The sequence below is a fragment of the Haemorhous mexicanus genome, chromosome 21, assembly GCF_027477595.1.
Source record: "Haemorhous mexicanus isolate bHaeMex1 chromosome 21, bHaeMex1.pri, whole genome shotgun sequence".
NCBI classification, from domain to species: domain Eukaryota; kingdom Metazoa; phylum Chordata; class Aves; order Passeriformes; family Fringillidae; genus Haemorhous; species Haemorhous mexicanus.
In genome coordinates this window covers 3,472,308-3,494,466 of record NC_082361.1, presented here as the reverse complement: position 1 = coordinate 3,494,466, position 22,159 = coordinate 3,472,308, and the positions used below count along the sequence as shown (strand labels likewise).

The 22,159-nt window shown below is 52.9% G+C and overlaps 3 protein-coding genes across 6 annotated transcripts in view; 1 reads left to right on the top strand and 2 right to left on the bottom strand.

Moving 5' to 3' along the window:
* VAV2 (vav guanine nucleotide exchange factor 2) overlaps positions 1 to 3,632 on the bottom strand; it is a 126,559-nt gene extending 122,927 nt beyond the window's left edge. For both annotated transcript variants that reach the window (XM_059864946.1, XM_059864947.1), the window contains exon 1: positions 3,273 to 3,632. In XM_059864946.1, coding sequence (XP_059720929.1) covers positions 3,273 to 3,476 — 204 coding nt within the window. In that variant the 5' untranslated portion in view covers positions 3,477 to 3,632. The remainder of the gene's footprint in view (positions 1 to 3,272) is intronic.
* Positions 3,633 to 9,604: 5,972 nt separating this feature from the next.
* Positions 9,605 to 13,189, top strand: BRD3OS (BRD3 opposite strand). Its single transcript, XM_059864888.1, has 2 exons — positions 9,605 to 9,692; positions 9,930 to 13,189. Exon 2 carries the CDS (start codon positions 10,495 to 10,497, stop codon positions 10,762 to 10,764), a length of 270 nt encoding a protein of 89 aa, XP_059720871.1. The 5' UTR covers positions 9,605 to 9,692; positions 9,930 to 10,494; the 3' UTR covers positions 10,765 to 13,189.
* A 1,512-nt stretch (positions 13,190 to 14,701) lies between these two features.
* The window catches only part of BRD3 (bromodomain containing 3), a 39,247-nt gene continuing 31,789 nt past the window's right edge, over positions 14,702 to 22,159 (bottom strand). For 2 of the 3 annotated variants that reach the window (XM_059864886.1, XM_059864885.1), the window contains exons 11-12: positions 20,575 to 20,703; positions 14,702 to 19,392 (exon numbers count right to left, since the gene is read on the bottom strand). In XM_059864886.1, the coding sequence (XP_059720869.1) occupies positions 19,277 to 19,392; positions 20,575 to 20,703 (245 nt within the window). In that variant the 3' untranslated portion in view covers positions 14,702 to 19,276. The other variant, XM_059864887.1, reaches the window with a different exon arrangement.

The window sequence follows — 22,159 nt, the reverse complement described above, 5'->3', positions numbered from 1 at the left end:
TCGCCCTCGTGCCCCTCCCCAGCTCTCCAGAAACAGAGAAGCAAAGAGCAGGAATGAAGCTGCACTCCATCCAAACTGGCCTCACGTCCAGTGACTCTCAGAAGAGAGCTGGGACTCAAGATTGTTTTTCCTGTTTATTTTGTTGGCCACTCTGGAAGTTCTTTGGGTCATCCCATCCTCCCAGGCACCACCAAACAGCAGATTTGGGGTCTCTGGGACTGAGCATGAAAACAAAGCAAACTTCAGACTGCAACTAACGGGGTGATTTGCCTCATTTATTTAATTAATCATCATGGATTATGCTTAATAACCCCCTACTGCTGGGTCTGGCCTCTCTGCTGCACAAGCACAGGGAGGTTTGATGAGGTTGGGGACATTTTAGGAGGACAGGGACACCAGTCCCTGCAGCCTCCCTGTGCTGCCAACACTCCAGCCTCACCTCGCAGCACACCTCCAACAGCTGCAAGGGAAAACAAATCAACACAGAAAAGGATTAAAAAAAAATAACACACAAGTGCCTGGGTCTTAAAGTGTCTCTGTGCAGTGATGTGATTTCACCTCTGGCCTTTGAAACGCTGCTCACCTGGGGCAAAAATCTGTTTTTCACTGCACACCTGCACAGCTCACTTAATTCAGAGGGAAAGGTGGATGACAGAGTATTACTGGCTGTTTCAAGTCTAGCACAAGTGTCTTGTCCCCTGGCACTTTACCTGATTAATAACAAAATGAGCTCTCCAGCGAGGCAGACAGCTGGTTAGCCAGGCCAGCCAGCCAGGCAAAATGTGCATTTACCATCAAAACCAGCCTCTGAAGCTCCTCAGTGCACTCTGCCCTGTGTCTGAGCACACCACAGCTGGGTGACAAGGATGGATTCCTACACAATTCCTCTGAAATTTGGCCTGGAGACACTGAGCTGCTCCCCCAGAGGCACAGCAGGGCTGGGGCATGCCAGGGGGGTTTGTCCCTCTGTGGTTGGGCTCAGCCCCTTCCTCCCCATCACCTCAGGGCAGCAGAAGGGGCCTTTAACCACCCTGGGGAAAAGCCAAATTCCCAAAGCCAGCAATTACCAAACTCATCAGATATAAAGGGTGACTCCAGAGTGGTTTGGGTCCCACCCTGGCTGAGGCAGCAGCTGAGCCTCACCAGAGCATCCACTCCCACAGCAGGTGATGCTCTGCAGGTCCTGTGGGCTCAGCTCTGGGCTGGTCCCCTCTAACGACCTCATTTTCAGAGACAGGGCCACCAAACCCACCCAGTCAGTCCCCTCACACACCCCTACAGCTGTGAATAAAATGTGATTTTTCTGGTGGGTCTGTACCAGAGTGCACGGTACTGTGGCTGCTGTGAGAGCAGCCAGGTGGGATAAGCAGAAAGCAATCTTATGAAATTGCAGGGCTGGGAATTCTGCCCTCCACCTGGGCAGGGACAGCAGGAGCCTCCTCTGCAATGCACCCCGGGGTCACAGCTCCCACAGAGCCAGAGCCCAGGCTGGAAAAGCCCTCCAAGATCCAGCCCTGCCAAAAATCTGCCACCAAACCACGTCCCCAAGTGCCACATCTTTAAACCCAGCCTGAACTCCCCACAGGGCGACTGCCACACCAAAATCAGCCTTGTGGGACTACAGCATTTCCCTAAAAAAACCCCAAAACACGGCGTGCCGTTCCCAGCACGCTGTAGGAAAGCTCCAGCCCTGCAGTTTATATTTGGAAACATCAGCCCGAGCGGAAAACAGTTTGATCAGTTCAGAGCCTGGAAAGCCAAGAGGAAATCTCCCAGCATTGTTCCACCCCGGGAAGAGGCATCAGGACGTGTTTTTATTTACTGAGGGCTGGTTTCACCGCGGGGCCGGGGATTCCCATCCCGGTGCTTTGCAGGATCAAGGACATCCTCACAGCAAATCGCTCTTTGCTCCCCCCACAAAGAGGGGCTCCAAATTTGGGAGCTCCTGGCTGTCCTCAGCCACAGCAGCCACACGTGGTTGTGTCCTGCTGGGTCAAGGGGACAAAGTGGAAAAAAAACATCGCCCTGGAGGGAAACTGCAGCGGAAAAAGGGAGAGGGATTCACTCTCACAGCGCAGGAACTGAGCTCGTGTGGGCACTGGAGGTTTATTTATCCTTGAAGGCTTCAGCGAAGTTACAGACAGAAAGTTTCCCTTCAAATTTCACCGCTTAGAACCTGTTGTTCGAAAATAAAAGCCGACGCTCTGAAATGAACTTGTCAACGCAGGGGCTGCCGGCGGGCAGGGCACAAAGCCCCATTTCGTTTGTTCTAATCGATTTCACTTCCCGATTCCCATGCAAATACCTGCAGCTCAGCTTGCAAAAACACCAGCGCAGCTCTGACACAAAACAACCTGAGCCGAGCTGATTTTACTTCTTTTTTCTTTTCCTTTTTTTTTTTTTTTCCCGTTTGTTTAAGCCTCCTTCCACCAAACCAACCAGGAACTGAAACACTTCCAAGGATGGAGCCCTTTTAAAGGAGCCAAAGGGAAAAGCCACGATGGACAGGGCAAGGCTGGAATTGGGGTCCCTGACCTGAGCCCCCCATCCCCTCCCGCTGCGGGGATGCAGCTCCGGGGCTCGGGCACTGCTCTGGCCTCGCTCCCTGCCCGGCCGGGCTCAGGGCAGGCTCGCAGAGCACCAGAGCTTGGTGTGTTTTCATAAATTTATTCATTTATTTTGCTTTGAGTCTTCCCAGCCAAACTTTCGTCCCGGCGCCCGCTCCTCCGGCACATCCCAGACGAACCAGCGCCTCCATGAAAACCCCCAATAATCCCACCTCCTCCTCCTCTTAGCCCTGTTATTTGCTTTTGTTTCGCCATGGCTGTAAACACGAGGGGGATGTTTCCCTCCTGCCCGGGCTGCTCTCTCCCCGCCCCGGAGCCTTTCCCGTGCGGCCGCTGGACCGGCGAGAAACCGGGGGGATAAAGCCTGGGAGGGGCTGCCGGGTGCTAGGAAAATTAATCCACAAACATCAGAGGTTTATGTCCAAAAAGGAGACAGAGGAGTCCTTTTACTTTATTCGAATAAAGGGAGAGGCTATGGGGCATTCCCTTAGGGTCTCTCAAATTTCTGGAGGACGCAGCGTTCCTTTTTATCCGAATTTCTCGGCCGCATTTCATCCGAGAGGGTGAAAAGACAGTCTCCCACCCATCCCACCCATCCCACCCGATCCCACCAAGTTGTGCAGAGCAGCAGCCGCACGCAGGGATCCAGGTGCTCCCGGGGGTTCCCCACCCAGCCACCCCCTCCATCCAGCGCTCCCCTCCTACCTGGGACATCTGCGGCCTGAAGTTGATGTCCTTGAGGTCGATGGAGCCGGGGGACAGGTTGTGCAGCAGCTGGCACAGCAGCACCCCGTCCCGCAGCGCCTGCGCCAGGTCGAACACCACGGCCGAGGGCCAGACCACCCGGTGGTTCGGGGGCAAAACTTTGCAGTCGATGAGCCAGCGGCCGCACTGCCGCCACTCCTCCATGGCCGCGCTCTGCTGGCTCCCCCGGCCTTCCTCTTCCTCCTCCTCCTCCTCCTCCTGCCGGCGCTCAGGGGCCGCGGGCAGCCGCCCGAGGGGCCGCGGTGCTCGGCGGCTCCGCGCTACCGCCCCGCTCCATCGCCGCCCGCCGGCCCCGAGAGCATCGCTCCGCGCCGGGGCTGCGAGCGGGAGGAGGAGGAGGAGGAAGAGGAGGAGGAGGAGGAAGGAGGGCGGCGCGGAGTTTTCCGGCGGAGGGCTGCCCCTGCCCCCGCTGCGGCCCCACCGCCTGGGCCGGGGTTAGGCGCGCCGCATCCTCCAGGAACAAAGCGGCGGATGGACGGACGGACGGACAGACAGACAGGCGGGCGGGCACGGCGGGGCCGCCCCCCGCGCAACTCCGTGGCGGTGCCCTGTGGAAACTTGCGCTGCTGAGGGTCCCCAGCTGCACGGCCGAGCCGGGCGGGCACCGCCGAGGGGGCGAGCGCTCCTCTCCCCGCCCCGGGCAGCGGAGCAGCCCCCGGCCCGCCCCCGGCCCGCCCCGCCGCCCCTTTGTCTGCGGGAGCCCGGGCTGCCAACGGGGGCGGAGGGGCTTTGGCTGCGCTTTGGTTCGCAGCCCGCTTTTTTTCTCCCCAATATTTTTCCCTTTCCCCCCTCCTATTTTTTATTTTCTCTGCTTTTTGGGTTTTTTGTTGTTTTTTTTTTCCTCTCCCCCTCTCTCCCCCCCCCATCCCTCCCTCCCGCTCCTCTCCCTGTTCCGGGAAATCCGCCCACAGCCCCGGCGCTGCTCCGCTGTCCCCGCTGGCAGAGCCGCCACCGCATTTTGTGGGGTCCCCCTTCCCCGGGGTCCCCCCGGTTCGCCCAGCGCTGGGGCAGGCCAGGAGCGGTGCCGGGGCCCCCCCGGTTCCCCCGGTTCTGGGCCAGGAGCGGTGCCGGAGCTCCCCCGGTTCTGGGCCAGGAGCGGTGCCGGAGCCCCCCCGGTTCTGGGCCCGGAGCGATGCCGGGGCTCCCCCGGTCCTGGGCCAGGAGCGGTGCCGGGGCTCCCCCGGTCCTGGGCCAGGAGCGGTGCCGGAGCCCCCCCGGTTCTGGGCCCGGAGCGATGCCGGGGCTCCCCCGGTCCCCCCGGCTCTGGAGCAGGGCAGGAGCGGTGCCGGAGCCCCCTGTTCTGGGCCAGGAGCGGTGCCGGGGCTCCCCCGGTTCCCCCGGTTCTGGGGCAGGCCAGGAGCGGTGCCGGAGCTCCCCCGGTTCTCCCGGTCCTGGGCCAGGAGCGGTGCCGGGGCTCCCCCGGTTCCCCCGGTTCTGGGGCAGGCCAGGAGCGGTGCCGGGGCTCCCCCGGTTCTCCCGGTCCTGGGCCAGGAGCGGTGCCGGCCCCCCCCCGCCTCCCCGGGGCCGCACACGCTCGCACAGACCTCGCTTTGTCTGAGCGCTCGCTCCCACTCGTCATCCCGTGTTTGGGTTGCAAATACTGCAGGGGAGATGTTTAACCCAAACAAGGCATCGTGTTCCTTGACTTTGAAACGGGAGGACAACTCCGATAATTAATTACCAGCGTATTTATTAAAAACCTCGACTCTCAGGCATTAACTCCTTGGCAGCAAACTCTTGAAAAATCTCTGATTTTCACCGGTGGCTTCCTTCCAAATCAGCGCGGCTTAGAACACCCTCTTTTCAAATCTGTTCTGAGTTTTCTTCCGAGATCCTCTCCCCAGAGTTTGCCGATTAATTTCCAGCCCGGCTTTCCAGATAGGCAGAACCGGAAGCCGGGACTGGGACGAAGGGAAGCTATTAACCTGGATGTCAAACAAATGCAACACTAATCTCTTCCAAATGGAGCCAAGCGGAGATAAAGGAGAAACAGCAACTCCACAGCCATGATCCTTCCTTTTCCATCTAGGAAGGACGATCTCTCCGACCGACAGAAAACAATTGTTTCATATTCCAAGGAAAGTTGGGGGGGGGGTTTTGTAAGAAGAAAATCTTTCATGCCGAGGTGCTGGCTGTCCAGAGCTCAGCCTGGCCGTGCCCCCGGGCCAGGGCAGGGTGTGAGCAGAGGGAGCAGCATCCACACGCTCCAGTCTCACCATCAGAGCTGCACCCTGCCCTGGGAGTATCCAGATCTCAGCCCACACTCCCCATACCCCGAGGAGGTGCTTTCTCAGAATGATTTTCTTGATCTTTTCGCTCTTCACGGAGCGTTTCTGCCCTCCAACAGCACCCATGGGCAGGGATCACGAGGCTACTGAAGGCAGTGGACTCGTGCCAGGGATAATTTTGGTTGACTCAGACCCAGCCTGCCGTGTGAGGTCAGGTCTGTAGGTAGATGACAACAGAGGAGTTGATTGTATGTGCATAATTAAAGCTGCGAGCCACAGCTTAGCTTTTTCACTGAGTACTAAAAAGCGTTCTTGGCCCCTGGACACTTGGGAGCAATCCCTGCAGCTGCAGAGCCAGGCTCTGCGTGGGAGGTGTTGGAGCAAGCACGCTCCTCGCCTACCTCTGACAACCCAAAGGCTGATGGCAGAGCTGCTTCTGAGAGCAGCAAAAATGAAAACAACCAAAACCTGTGCAGCCAGGCTCAGGAGGAGCTCGAAGCCAACACAGGCTGGTGAGCTGTGAGCTCCAGATTGTACAAACCGTCCCGCAAGAGCATGGGGGGAGTGGAGAGGACCCAGGTGCTGGTTTTAATGTGGACCCAAAAGGGAGCTTGAATAAATCGAAGGGGTTGGATTTTGTGCTGGAGCTGGTGCTCCCCTCTCCTCCTGCCTCTTGGCACTGCTGGGAATGCCAGCCAGGGAACGACAGACAGCCAGGGAACGACAGACAGCCAGGGAATGCCAGCCGGGCAGGGCAGGGGCTGACACCACCCTCTGCTGGAGCTTCTCTCCGCTCAGATTTTGCTCCTTGGGCTTTTGTTTCGGCTCCTCTCTCTCGAGAAGCCCCAGAGGTGGCTGGGTGAAGATGCTGCCAGAGGGAGCGTTGTGCTTTTTCTGTGCTTTTTCACCCCAAAATGTCTCCGTGTGTACCGACAAGGAGCCTGGCAGGCAGCCCCCTCCCCATAGCTCGGGTCCTAATGCACAGGGAATGGGAGGGGACCGGGCTGGTGAAGTGGTGGCACTTTGGGAATGTCACAGAGCTCGCTGGGGACATCCCAGTCCTGCATGGAACAGGCAATACTAGGGAAAGGAGGGAAGGAAGGAAGGAAGGAAGGAAGGAAGGAGGGAGGGAAGGAAGGGAGGAAGGGAGGAAGGAAGGAGGGAAGGAGGGAAGGGAGGGAGGGAGGGAAGGAGGGAAGGAAGGAAGGAAGGAAGGAAAAGTGCACTAACATGTATGAGGACACCATACCTTACAAATCAGCCCCCAAATACCCGGGACGTGGCCACATTTCCAAGAAAGGTGTATTTTCTGCAATGTTGGGGTCACTCCAGAGTTCTCTACAGCAGCCACAGTGCAGCCCCTCTGAAAATATCCCTTCATCACCAGATCCAGGCCGCCAGGAAACCCTCTTTTCCCGGGCAGGCAGTGTCTGTGGATTGCCATTGCCACCTTCTGGACTAGTCCAGGCGTGCAGCAGCCTGTCCCGGAGCCCTGCTGCTGCCAGGGGCCGTGCCTCCAGCTGGAGCCAGGGTCCCCAGAGCAGGAGCCGGCCCAGCTGCTGGCACGGCAGCTGTCACACAGCCTACGTGCCATTTGCAGCACGCCCTCGGACTTTGTGATCTCCTGTCACCGACTATTTTAGGAAAGCTGTGCAAGCCCCAGCTCGGCAAACCCCACTGCTGCATTGTCAGCCAGGGGGGAAACCACAGGGCCACCAAAGCCTTCAGCTGCTGGGTACAGACAATAATCCTCTGTCTGGCTCATCACACACCTGATCTACCTGCCCAGACAAGGTGCACCCTGCCCCAGTCCCTGCAATTTTCCTCCTGCTGATGCCTTCCTGCAGGAGCCACCTCCTGGAGCTGCCCCTGGAGGTGACAGCCTGTCACCACGGAAAGGAGCAGGAAAATTAACCTGGCACAGCTCCACGCAGGGCAGGAGGGATGAGCTGGATTCTCCTCTCGTACCTGAGCACTCAGCTCAGGTGCTCTTTGTTTAGCCTGAGTGCAACTCCACTGGTAAAGGATTCTGAGCCCAGGCACCAAGCAGGTGGAGCTGGCACTTCCCTGGGCCTTTCCCTGTGGAAAAGGCTCATTTTGGGATGCCCCAGCTGGGCTGAATGCCAGCAAGCAGCAGTTAACAGCTCCCAACACTGCTGGGACACCCCCACTAATTAAGAATCCTCCACCCCAACAGGTTTCCCATCCAAATCAGCCAGACCTGGAGTGTTGACAGCCCTGGGAGCTGGGCAGGGGGAAAAGAGCCCAGCCCAGCCCCTCACTGCAGCCACGGCACAGCAGAGGAACGGCCTGAGGCAGCTCAGGGACAGCAAAGCAGAATTTCCTCGGGGGAAGGAGGAGAGGAATGAACCACAGACTGAGCAGCACCTGGGTTTCACCTCATCCATTCTCCTGCTGCTGCCTCCATGGTTTATTGGGAAGGGTGCTGACCCTAGGGACTCACAGCAGTGGGTGCAGGGGAGGGCTCAGAGCAGTGGGTGGCAGGTTCCAATCCTCCTCCTTGCCCCTCTCACAGTGCACCCACCCCCTATCAACCTCTGTTAGTTTGCTGCTAACAGAGCCAGGAATTTCACAGACAACAAGAGAGCCTTAAAAAACCCTAAATCTTGTCCACTAAAGGATTTCCCACCTTTTTCTGCAGCTTCCACAAGGGCTGGCTTCCCTGCACTAGCAGGAAGCAGATTAAGCAGCAGAGTCAGGATATTTCTGATAATAAACATTTAAATAGTGTGGTCATTCCTTTTTTTTTTTTTTTTTTTTCTTTGCTTCCTTCTTTGTGTTTGGCCTAGATCTCCTGGGAACAGGGAATTGCAGCATGCCTTCCCTGTGACGGAAGCAAACCACAGCCTCTTGTTTGTGTCCCTGAAGGCTGAGAGGAACAACCAGGAGTAGCCCTGGAGTAGCCCTGGAGTAGCTCTGCTCGGGTGAATGCACCGGGTCCTTTGCAGGAGATTAGATGGCGCTGCCTTCCCAGCAGATAAGAAGATTGAGAGCTTAAATTTAGCATCATCAGGAAAAGAATAAGCCCTGCAGCTCTCTTCAAAACATATTTCCTGCTGTGCTGGCCAGGGGCAGGCGGGATAGGGAGAGGTGCCGGGGCAGAGGGAGGAGCTCAACGAGGGGCTGCTCCTTTCCCACTCAGCCCTCGGTGACAGTGGCATGAGGCTGGCAGCACACAGGGGTGTCCCACCCTGTCCTCACCCCTCACTGGGGAGCCCCAAGGGTACAAAGGGTGCCTGCACCTTCCCAGCACCCACCAGCAAGGAGAGTGGGCTGGAAATCCCACGGACAGCATTGGGGGGACTCCCCCAGTTCAGCCCCAGTGCTCCCAGTATGGGCTCAGCACATGCTGGACTGGGTGTCCCTTTACAACACCGCACATCCAGAGGGGGGTGACACCCCTGGGACTCTCACACCCACTGGGGGGGCTTCACTGCCATCCCCGGACCCACAAACCTCCCCTGGGGAGCCCCACGGCCATCCCCGGACCCACACACCCCTCTTAGGGTACCCCACTGCCATCCCTGGACCCACACATCCAAAGTGGGGAGCCCAGTATCATATCCCAGATGCCCGCACCCACCTTGGGGAGCCCCACCGCCATCCCCGGACCCACTCACCCCACTGGGGTACCCCACTGCCATCCCCGGACCACAGATCCACCTTGGGGTACCCCACTGCCACCCCCGGACCTGCTCACCCCACTGGGGTACCCTACTGCCCTCCCAGGCCCCACTCACCCCACTGGGGTACCCCACTGCCACCCCCAGACCCACACACCCCACTGGGGTACCCCACTGCCATCCCCAGACCCACAAACCCCACTGGGGTACCCCACTGCCACCCCCAGACCCACTCACCCCACTGGGGTACCCCACTGCCCTCCCCGGCCCCCCGCATCCAAAGTGGAGCTCCCAATACCCCCCCATATCCCCGCACCCCCCAGGTACCCTCCGCCCTCCCCACGCCCCTCTCGGGCCGTGCCGCCCCCCGGGCCCTCCCCGGTGCCCCCGCCCCGGCCGTGGCTCCTCCCGAGCGCATCACGGCGGGCGGAGCCTCCGCCGGGCAGCGGAGCCGAGCCGAGCCGGGCCGGGCCGGGCAGCGCAGCACGGTGAGGCCGGGACAGCGGCCGGGGGGCGCGGGGGACCCTCGGGGGGCGGCCCGGGAAGGGGGTGCGGGACCCGCGGCTCGGGGCGGGCAGGGCCGGGGGGTGCGGGACACGGCCGTGCGGTGCCGGTGCCGCTGGAAGGGTCTGGGGGCGGGCGGGAGGTGCGGGGCACGGAAAGGGAGGCTGGCAGGGCGGGGACCCCCGGTGTCAGCCCGTGGGGTGACCCTCTGTGCCCCGCAGGTGCCGTCCGGAGGTGCCGGGCCACCCCCCTCCTCCCCAGCTTGGGTACCACAAGCGGGGCCGAGCATCTTCTCCTGCATCCCTGGGCACGTGACGTGCGGGCTGCCGTCCATCCGCGGGGAGAGGCCGAGCGCGGGCCTGGGCACCGCTGACCTCGGGGATCTGACCTCTGACAGCTTCGGGACCTGTTCTCCAGCGAATTCGGCTCCTCCGGGCCCGCCTGGCCTGTCCTGCCTGGCTGCTGCTCCTATGGAGGGGCTGCATGGACTGTCCACGGACAGCACGCGTGGGCCCTTCCCAGCATGGGACACGCAGCAGTAGCAGCGCTGGGTGAGCTCTCGGAAGGCCTGGAGTGGGGTTTAAGCAAGGCCAGGCTGCCTGCTGGGATTTTAGGGCCCTGCTCCCTCTCCTGAGCGGTGCCAGCCCCTCCTGCATGCCGAGAGCCGTGCCCTGGGATGTTCTCCCTTGAGCTGCAGGCAGCAGCCATCACCCTGGACAGACCCTCCGGGGATTATTTCGGAGCTGTTGGGAAGGAGCTCCTGCAGGTGGAGCTCTCCTGGGGCAGATGAGTGACCCGGTGATGAACGGGAGGGTGCCCCTGCCCGAGAAAGCCTTGTCCGAGGGCTACGCCCGGCTGAGGTACAGGGACACCTCCCTGCTCATCTGGCAGCAGCAGCAGCAGAAGCTGGAGTCGGCTCCCCCCAACACCTACCTGAGCCGCAGCAGGAGCATGTGGTACTCGCAGTACGGCAACGAGGCCATCCTGGTGCGGGACAAAAACAAGCTGGATGTCTCCAGGGACACGGGCCAGTCCAAGTTCTGTGCTATTATGTAATTCCTTAGTGGAATCCACACGTGGAGAGGAAGCAGAGCCGGGGGAGGTGGGTGTGCACCACCCTCTCACAGCCCTGCACAGGAAGCAGCGTTGCAGCAAGGCTGAAGTTGGATTGTTTCTGTTTGGTTTTGCTGTTTATGGACTCCCGTTCTGCGTGTCACTGAGTGTGTGCAGCAAAGCCAGCCTTGCTGGGGAGCTCTCAAGCCTGTTGCTGCCCAGCATCTTGGCAGGGGCTGTGCTGGACCATGTGTTGCTTCTAAGTGGCTCGTGTGCCCTGAGAAACACCCGCTGGCACCTGGGCACCGTCCCCAGCCACCCTTACTGGCCAGTCCTGGTGCATTTCCAGAGCTCTGGGAATGCTGGTGGGACAGAGGTGAGCACAGATCTGTTCCCATCAAGGCTGTGGTTTTAAGAAGTTCATCTCCAAAACCATCTGGCCATTACTTGTTCTGTTTGCCCTGTGTGTCTTTGATTGCTGCCCTGAAGTGGTCTCTTCCAGCTGGGGAATGGAGTGGTTTATTGTGGGAATAGGGAGAGAATGTGTTGAGAATTTAACCCAAGCCTTCAAAACACCTGGTAGGAAAGGTGGGCTGGAGTTCCACGCAAAGCCAAGGGCCCTCTCTGATCCCACAGGGTGGGATCATGGAAATAACAGCAGCTCTGGAGTCAGGGGAGCTGACTCCTTTCATGCAGATCCCCCAGTGAACCACCCAAAAGGGAGGGACAGGCCCAGGAAAGGAACAGCAGGAAACCCCTGTAAATACCCACAGGTCCCAAGGGCCACGAGGAAACTCCTGCACAGCCCAGAGCCACTCCTGAGAGGGGCTGCAGAAGGACAGAGGCCACTGGAGTTTGCTTTGCATTCAAGTTTTAATGCATGCAGTAGCTTGGAAGGGTTTAACTTCTAGTTCAGGTTGGATTGTAGGTTTGGTGCATGTATTTTAAAAGTTGTGTCTGGGATTGCTAGAATTAACTGGAGGATTTTAGGAGGGAGAAGCACTGCCCTGCTCGGGCACAGAGGCTGCTGCTTTCAGGTTTAAGTTTCTGCTGAATCCTGACTTGCTCAAGGCAAGATCACGCTGAGAAACTCAGCCCAGCAAGCACCTGAATCTTTGTTAAAAACAGAACTACCACTTCCAGGGGTGAGAGTTACATACCCAGGGTTCAGCATGGAAATTCTTCAGGGTTCTGCCCTTTCTGTCCTGCCTAGGCCCTGTGTGCCACCCAGCAGTGCCTGGGCACAGGCTTAGCTCCAGGCAAATCAGCATTTGATGTCAGCTTCAGGATGGATTATTTACCTGCCTATTATTAGGCACAGTCATTACTTCTGTTCTATTTATCTAAAACCTCCTTTGCGTTTTTTCAAGCACTTTATTTTATTTATAGATTTTTTTTTTTTTAATACAGTGAAGAATCTCTTCCACCTCTCCCGTGTGGGTGAAATGCTACAACAAACAGGCACTCCACCTTGCTGAACTCGATGTACTGAGCAGAACACACCTGTTCTAGAGTGAAATCATAGAGGTTTGCTGTACTCAGCCCTGCTCCATAGCACTGCAAACAATAGGCAGCTCGTTGTTTTTTTAAAAGCACTATTTCTGCATGTGTTGGTGTTTGATACCTTGTGTGTGTGAGTGCTCATAGATTTAAACCTCGCTGCTTTGCAGGCCTGTGCATTGCTCTGCACACAAATAACCCTCTTGCTTTTGTCAGGACTAGCTCTGGAGGAGAAACAGCCCAGTGAATAACTGGTTTTCATGGAGTGCAATGAGAGTCACAAACCCAGCGAGGCTCGGCAGGGTGCCGGGGGAGCAGTGCCAGGGATGTGTGACCCCCTGGGCCTCCAGGTCCTGGCTGAGTGAACAGGAGATTATTTCCTCCAACAGGCAGGGCCCAGAGCTCCCCTGGGAACTGCAGGTGGATTCACCTGGAGAAGCAGGAGAGAGAGAGGTGGGTTCCAGGCCAGCCCTGGGGAGCACGTGAACTCTGGGAGTTTAAGGAACAGCACATCCCCCAAACCAGCTGTTCATTTTCTTTTCTTATAGAAAAAGAAATCCAACACTTATTTTCTTTTTAATTTCAGTAAGGAAGATGCTTATTTTGGGTATAATCAGTCTCTTTTTGTTAACGTGGCTGGTAAACCAAAATTCAGTTATTTTACAGAACGAGACTAAACCCGTAAGAATGTGCATAAATTCTTCCAGGATGGAGGCTGGATGTGACAGTGCAGGAAGAAGAGGATGAGTTGTCCTTCCATCTCTGTGAATGTGACTGTAGTTTTCCATTTCTGTGTGTCACTGGTCACAGCAGGGTTGTGGAGTGGCTGCTGTGGCTGTTCTGTGAGCCAGCTGTGTGGTGGTGATGCACTTGTTTCAAACACTGTTGTAGCCTCTTGGATAAAGTGCATTAAAATGATTTGAATGCAGCTTTGTGAGTGGCTGTTTCTCCCCTGCATGTGCACAGCTCTAACACAGGTGACAGCTTTTAGCATTCCCCTTTTGGGAGGGAGGAATTCCCTCAGTTACTGCTGAGGTTCCCAAGCCACACCACTGCACTGGGAGCTGCAGGGGAGGCTCCTCCAGCTTCCCAAGGCCAGCAGCACCTTCAGGATAAGGAAAGCTCTGGATGTCACACTGAATGAGGGAATTATTATGGAAAAGACCTCAGGGATTGTCACATCCAGCCTGTACCTGATCCCCACCTTGTCCCCAGCCCAGAGCCCTGAGTGCCACATCCAGACCAGGTCTGGGGACTCCAAACCTTCCTGGGCAGCCCCTGCCAAGGCCTGAGCACCCTTTCCTCCAAGGAATTGCTCCTGCTGTCCAACCTGAACCTCCCCTGACGCAGCTTGAGGCTGTTCCCTCTTGTCCTGGCAGTGACCAAACCCCACCTCACAGCCCAGGTTTAGGCAGCTGTGCAGAGCAAGGAGGTCTCCCCTGAGCCTCCCAGGCTGAGCCCTCTCAGCTGCCCCTCACAGGAGAGACTTTCCAGAGCCTTCCCCAGCTCTGTTCCCTTCTCTGGACTCATTCCAGCCCCTCTGGCAGCCCCAGGATTTAAGGCAGGAGCAGTGAGAGATGAACTTCGTGTCCTGCGTGTCCTCAACCTCCTCCCAGCCTGAAGAAACAGCTCTGCTTGCTGCCCCCACAAATAACTCACCTGCAAATGCCTCAGAAACATCCTCACCTGCCTCACAGGAGACAGTTTGGGGGCCAGGTTGGACAAACAGCCCCTGGGAGTGTCACTGCTGCAAGAGCAGAGTGGAACAGCTTTGCTGAAGCCTTGGAGGGGCAGCGAGCAGGAACGGGGTTAGAGAAAGATTAACCCTGGGGCAGCCTGCCTGTGCTAACCCACCTCACACAAAGCAAACAGCAAAACCAACCCCAACCCTCTCTGATGACCAAAATAGCTCCTGGCCCCCACACAGCAATGCCAGGACTCTGCTGGCACTGGCACAGCTGCTCCAGGCCCCCCTTCCCAAGCTGTGCCTTCCAGGTCACCCTGAGCTCACACAGCAGGTGACAAAGTCCCTCTGCTCCCTGCAGCTCCTGCTGGCTTCCAAGAAGCCAGCAGCAAACCTGGGTGAAATCTGATCTCCTTTCAGCCCAACTTACCTCCATCAGGAGCAATTCTCACAGAATTTAGGACCCTGCAGACTGTAGGGTGCTGGGAAGAGCTCAAGCCCTTCCTTGGCTACCCTGGGACATGGGAGCAGCTGAGTTTCCCTCACCAAAAAAAGGGGATTTAAAGCAGTTTTATTGCAGGTAAAATCACACTCAGCTGTGATTGAGACACCCCAGAGCTGCCCCACTCTGACATTCCCCAAAACAACTCCCAAATTACTCCAGGACTCAACACCCTGGTGTTTGGCTCCTGGCACTGCCCAGTCCACGTTTGAGTGCCACACCTGGAAAAGATGAGGAGAGGGGAAAAGATGGGATCAAACTGCACACACCAAACAATTTTTCTTTTTATTATGAAAACAAAACGAATGCCCCAGGACCAGGGTCCGTGATTACCAGTAACATCAAAGATTACTTTCTAACTCTTTTTTTTTAATTCTGTTTTGTTTGAGGCCAGCAATTTGCAATAAACAAGCTAAACTACTTACATTGACTCATTTCTTTTCAATAACTGACATTTACAGGAATATACTAGAAATGGCACTAAAAAGTTTTAAGAAAAAGAGTTACGGTAAATTTGCATGCACATCATACAGAAAAGTAACAATTTCTTTTTTATTTTTAAATATTAAAAAAACCCCAAAATAACAAAACAAAAAATACAACAACAAATCTTTCTGGATTGGTTATGCCAGTATCAGGGCTGTGTTCTAAGTGGCCTGTGTCAAATCCTAGCTGGTGGTTTAATTTAAATTTTAAAAATGACATTTTAAAAAGATATGCAAATACCATTTTCTTTACAAAATGCAGCTCAAGCAAGATAATGCTGCTGTGTAAGGAATCCTAAATTTCTCTTAACTGATGCAGAGCCTGCCCACAGTTAGCCCTAGTGGTAACTGCACAGGGTTGAGAAGAGACTGAACATTTAAAATCCAGTACTAAAAAGGTTGTGGTTTGTCTTGGTCATGCCCCGATCCCTTCCCCTCAGCTCCAACCCCAGCTTAAAAAAAACATCATTCCTTTCAAAACAAGGAAAAAACCAAAATTAAAAACTGCTCTAAAAGTCCCCAAAGCAGAGAAAGAACTAGATTAGGTAACTGCAGTCTGCTTCTACCACACAGAGAAGAGGGAAGAGAGCTCAGGGGGAACTCAGCTGTGGATTTCCACACACAGAAATGATGTTTGTGTGTGTTTGGGGGTCACCACCCTGCCAGCAGTGACACAGCCCTGAAACATCACTCCCACACTCCCAAAGCCTGGGGGCAGGCAAGGTTCAGTACAAAAACTGCAATGGTTTTGTTGTGTGGATGACACATTTGGTGTGCAGAGAGCTGAGACTCCTTCGGTCGCTGGGATGGGGATCTCCCTCTGGTCCCACTGAGCCACGAGACAGGCTGAGTTTACAATCAGAGAAAAGGTTCACAAAGTTTTTTAAAAGGTGCAGTAATGCTGGTTGATTGAGAAAGGTCTGGTCAGATATTTTGTCAAAACAGGAATTAGTCCGAAAAAAGCAGTTTCAATAAAACTCTGTGTGTATGCATACATATGAAATCATACTGATTTCAGTGAAGTTTCCCCTGGAAAACAAAGTTAAACTTTGTTCATTCAAGAAAAATTCTACCATAAAAATTTCACTTTTTTTTTCCTTTTTTTTTTTTTTATTCTTAAGTTTAAAAATGTCCTTCAAACGTTGTTTGATCATTTCCAAGTTATTTTGTGACATCTGGACTGACGTGTCATGCAATAAAACCCAGTTAAATAAATGCTCTGTTGCTTCAGTTCCCAACTCATTTAGGACTGCTGCTACTTACTCTGGACTGGAAACATCTTTTCTTTCCTGGAGAAACTCAGGATGTACAAGAGGCACCCCCATGGACATGGTGGGGATAAAGAGCACTACAAACAAGCTGGGGATGGAGAAGTGTAAGGACAACATTTGGAAGGGAGGAGTCACCAAATCCTTCCCCCAGGCATGCCAAAATGGATTTCTCCTTGCTCCGTTCTGTTGGGAACACCTCACTTTCCGTGCAAAGTTTCCCCATAAGTGGAAGCCCAAGTTGCAGCTGGTGGATCAGAGATGTGCAGCAGACTGTTCCCACTCCGTGGTGGCCTTGGCAGGTTGTTTTCCTGGAAGCCCCAGGCTGGGAGGGTTCTCCAGCTCCAGCAGGGATCCTCCTGCAGCGCCGAGCCCGCGCCTTCTCCCATCACCTCACACCTGCTTCTCAACCCTCTGGCTCCAGCTTTCCCAGCTGATTCTGGTGGGGCAGCCCCTTGAGGGATGTCTGTGTGTTCCAGGGGCTCTTCCTGATGGCAGAGCTGAAATTCCCAGGTTTTGTTGTGGCAGTGATGCTGTCGCCTCCGCTTTGTCCTGCCCACCAGAGCTCAGGGTCAAGCACGCAGGAAAAGGTCCCAGGAAGGGAGAGCTGGGAGTTTGTTTATCCAAAAGCCATGGCAGTGAATTGGTTGCAATTATTCCTTAAAATATTCCTTGGTTTTGGTCATTCAAGTCGCAGGCAACAGGAGAAACACAGATGAAACCCAACCCCATTAAAAAGAAACCCAAGCTCTTAATTAGGTGAATATTACATTTCCTCAGAGTAAATTCTGAAAATATATTACCAGGGATCTGGCTGGGGGAAGGTTTTGTAAGGGCAGAACTTAAAAAAAAATAAAATCAGAACTGAACTTCATTGTTAATGGAAAAGAAAAATAATTAATTTCAGGAAAAATCTGAATATTTTTCTTTCAATTGCTGTGAAAGGAAATCTGGGCTGGCCTTGAGGGGCCTCCAGGACCACTCACCTGCAGGGAAAATAAAATCTGCAGCAATTTGCACCACTGGGAGAGCACAGAAGGTGAATTTTAGGGCTACCCCACAGGGAAGAGGCAGCTTTAGGGGCTGGTGCTGGAGAGGGAAAGGCAGACATTTCTCTTGAATTCTGTATTTTTTTTTTCTTTACAATAATAAAACTTCTGCCCCTCAGATTACAAATTGGATGGAATTACAGAATTGGTGTTTTCCTAAAATTGGATTAGAAAAGGATAAAACCCCCATCATTCTACCAAAACAAAAAAAAAGGGGAGGAAAAACGACCGCTGAGAAAATAAAATTGTATTGAAGTGTATGTCTCCAAAATCTGTACAAAACAGGAAAAAAGGGGGCTGGGGTGAAAAGAGGGGGAAAAAAATCTAAAAATGAACACACCAAACATGACAGAGCACCAGACACACGAGAGACTGGACTGTAGCACCTGTAGGTAGAAAGTCCAAGGTATTTAAATGAAGTTGTGGATTTTTATTTGCTTTGTTGTTGTTGTTGTTTTGGTTTTTTTTTTAATCTGGTTCAAACCTCATTGAATTCTTCCTATCTGCTGGCCTGCAGAACCCCAGCTTTGCTTTTGTTAGATTTTATTATATTTTAAACGACCAATGATGTTTAATAAATAAAGTCATGGTATATACATGAAATTAGGGACACTGAAACCAGGCTGGATTGCAGCAATGCAGGTCAAAACATTAGGCTGGACTGAAAAAAAACAAGCTTTAAAAAAAATCAGCTTTTTTTTTTTTTCTTCTCCCTCCCTTCTTTCTTCTTTTCATTGAGGTAAAACATTTTAGTGCCTGGAACTTGAACCCTGCCTGACACAGGAGGAGCCTCCCCCTTTTCTAGGAGCTCACTACCAGAACGATGAGGAGAAGGGAGAAAACCAAAGCAAACTCAAAAGCAAAAAGCCCAAACACACACAAAACCCCTCTCCACTTCCCCTGCCAGCTCAGCCTCAGATGGAGCTCAAGTGCTGCTTTATTTTAAGCCCAGTCTGAGGTGTTGGTCATGGAGAAAATGCCCAAGATGTGCCCAGTAATGGGCACATGACTTGTCCTGGTCACTGCAGGGATCACTCCAGGCTCCAGCTGACAACTTCCAGCCAAAAAAAACCCTCCTGTCAATCCCATGAAAACTTTCATAGAGAGTGTCCCATTTCCTGGAAATGATCTACTTAATGGTAAAAATAACATTCCCAAGAAACTCGAGTGTGTCCCTTGCTCCCTTCTTCCCAATGAATCCCCAGGAAAAGTGAAGCTTTTGAGTGGAAAACCAAGAAATGCAACCAACTTCTATTGCTTGTGTGCTTAAAAGTTAAATTCATGCTTCAGGACCTTCCTGAACAGGTGCCTATGCCTCTACCAAGATTAAAAAAAAAGCATGTTAGCAATCCACAGTACATGAGAATTTTTTTGGAGTTTTTTTTTGTTGTTTTTATGTAAAAAGATGATAGCATCTGACATTTTCATCACACTGTAGACTTGGAGATTAAGAATACTAGTGCTAATAACAAATACACCAACTAGTTCAAAAGCTAACATCTTTCAGATACAGTACCATTTTACAGAGATTTCTTTAAAAAAAGATGGTTTTTACCTTGTGTGAGCCAGGCAGGCTTATTAAAAGAGAATATTCTGGGGAGAGGGAAGGGCTGGGAGGGAAATGTACTACAAACCTTGCAGAATTTTCTATTTATCTCCTGCTAAGAGCTCAAAGTTCTTCCATTTTCGACCAATTTTCTCCAGATAAATGTAAATTTTAGAGACTTTATGCAAAGGGAACTATTTGTCATAAAGTCTAGTCACACACACACACTCAAAGATCTTTGACCTATTAAAAGAGAGCCCCCTCCCTCCCCCACCCCCACCCAAAAAAAAAAAAAAAAAAGGAAAATACCTTTTGTAACACTGAGTTAAAAAATAAAATAAAAAACAAGTCAGAGAAAAGAGAGAGGGGATAAAACCTGACCACCGTGGCCCGAGAGCAGGGGTAAGGAGGGGAGGGGACACTGCAGAGCAGGGGCAGCAGGGGGTGTCCGTTTTTGGGGTGTGTGTCCCAGTGTCCCAGCTCATTCCGAGTCGCTGCTGTCCGAGCTGGAGCCGCTGGAGCTGCTGCTCCCCGACTCGGAGGAGGAGCTGCTGCTGAGCCGGGAGGGGCCTCCGGAGGGAGTGGAGCCGGATTTCTCTGCGGGAACGAGCAGGGATGGGGTTACCCACAGGAACAGAAACACACAAGGGCTGCCCCACCTTGGTGCCCAGCTGGACCCACGGCGGGGCAGCGCTGCTGAAGGATGCTGCTGTCCCCAGCTGTTCTTTATGTTCTCTCTACTCTTTTAAATCTCTGATAATCAGTTTTGCACCTTTAAGGCTGGTTCTGAGAGCAAAGGAGGAGAGAAAAGCAGCCTGGAGTTTGTTTTTAAACCCTGCACTCACTCCTCCACATTCCTGCTGCTGGACTGTGCTGCAGACAGACAGACAGCAAGACAGAGCTCTCCTTTGCTTTTACTTACTTTTTAGCTAGCTGAGGCAGAGAAGTTCCCTAAACTGTAGTTTTTATTTTTCTTTAGACCTGTTTAAACCTACTCTAAACTCCACAGCCAAAAGAGCACCTGCAGCTCACACCTGTAGCCCACCAAGCCAAGCCTGAGCCACAGCATTTCCAACACCAAAAAAGACTGATAAGAGACTGAGTCCAGCTACAGCCCACAAAAGAGACTTTCTGAATTTATCATCTCTTTGAAAGCAGCAAAAAGCTTTATTGTTAAATAATGCCCTTTTTTTTTTTTTGTACTAGTAATTGCTTTGCTTATTAAATAAATGGGGTTTTTTCCACTTTTCTCCAAAGAAATATTTTCCTGAACCAGTTTAAAAAAAAGCTGATTAAATCTACTTTTTAGAAGAACCCCTTCCAAAGTTTTCTCCCAAATTTACCTTAAACCATGACAGCTACTTAGACTGCCAGTGACTGTGGAATTTGGGATGCACAGAGGAGCTCTGCAGTGGGGCAGTGTCACCTCTGAGCACAGGAAATCCCCTGGTGAAAGCTTTGTTTGCACCAGGGGAACCTTTTGGAGCATCCTGAGCTAAGTGGGGGTTTGGGATTTTGTTAACCCCATGTGGGCTGCAGGCCAGGTGAACACAGGGAAGATCCTCCTCCCTCTGAAGGAGGAATTGCCTCTCAGACAGCTCCTATTTACCACCCAGCAGCTCCCACCTGGCCAGGGGCCAAAGCAGCCCCACACAGTAGCTCAGTGGGAACTCCCAGAGGGTTCCTGTCACAGAGACAAACCCAAGGCAGAGGTTTTGACCCTGTGACAAAGTCTGTTCACTTTGGGGGGCTGTTTTCCCACAAAGGCAAAGCCATTACCTTTCTTTGCAGGCTTCTTGTTGTTGTTTAGCTGCCCACTGACGTCCTGTAACCGTTTTTCTAGTTCTTTCTTCTTTTCCTGAGCTAACTCTTCTTTTGACTTTGCTGCTTGCTTTTTGCCACTGGCAGCTGTGGGGGAGGAAGGCAGAGTTTCTGAAAGTGCAGGGATGCAGGGGGAAAGAGTGGACATCACTATTTTACAGGGCATGTCCATCTGTGTGCACACTCTGCAGTGACACTGCCAACATCCAGTGCTCACACAGCAACTACACATCCCAGAGAGAAGACAACACCTGAAGTTGCCTTGCTCATCAAATCACCACCATCCTGTAACATGCAATTTTTTTTAAGAGAGATCTTCTGGAAAGTATTTTAGAAGATAGAAATATCCATGTAATAACCTTGTCATTACAGGTTACTTACCAGCCAGTTATATGGTCAATAATTACAGATTTGTAATTACAGAATTGTTACATGGGTTTTCTGCCCTGTAAAATAAAGTGTCCCATTAAAGGTTGTCAGGAGAAAAGCATCTGCCATTAAAACTTCGGATCCCCTCACGCAAGAATCTACTGTGGTTTATGTTGCTCTAAATAGAAAACAAAACAAACAAAGGCAAATTAAAAACCAACTGAGGCAAAGGCTGGCAGACAACAGGAATGTAACTGCATCAGGATGGAAAGGGTGAGAAGGACCAGCAACACTCACACTGCCAAGGAAAGGAAATATTCCTCCAAAGGAGGAGTAATTGAACACAGGTGTTGGCCAGGATTGGAAGCACAAGACAGGAGCCAGATATTTTGCCTGATCCAGCAAGGAAATACCTACATTTCTATGAGCTGTTTTATTTAAAAAACCAACGAAAAAAGAAAACTGGAAAGCAGAGTCCTAAGAGGAACACTCAGCACAGGAGTCCAGCCGGGCTCAGGCATGCCAGGCTCACAGAGTGGATATCTGAGGTTATCTGTGTTACTCTGTGCTCTGGTTCCAAAATTGAAGGATGCTTCCTGTTCCTAAGAACTCTGGAAAATCCTTTCCTGAGCTAGGCCAACAGTGAAGGATTTGGGGGGAAAAAAAATAAAGCAAAAAGAAAGGTCAAAGTCTGTGCTCTGCTTAGGCCTTCCTGAAAATCCTGAGGAAGGAATGGAGATGCTCTGCAAGAGCAAGGAGTAGCTTTTGTGTCATAATCTTAAAAGCAAAACTCCCTTAACCAAGAGGGCCAGGAGCACTTCAGGTAAGTGATCCTACTGCTGTCCAGCTGGAGCTGAACTCTCCAGGGGCTGCAGGAATTTGCTTTGTGGACGAGACACAAAGTCTGTCCCACACTGAACCACACACTCAGCAGCAGATTGACATTCACCCTCTGAACTGGCAGAGGGTGAGGTCAATGTGGTGACCATGACACACAGCAAGAGCAGTTTTGGGGTGAATACACAACTCAGACACACCCAGAATCCCCAGGTAACCAGGTAACCTTGTGCAAATCATTTATTGCCTTGGTGGTTTGGATCCCAGCCACGTTTTTTTGTTTCCTTCCTAATTAGATGCTAAACTATTCAGGATAAGAAACTGATCCTTCCAGATG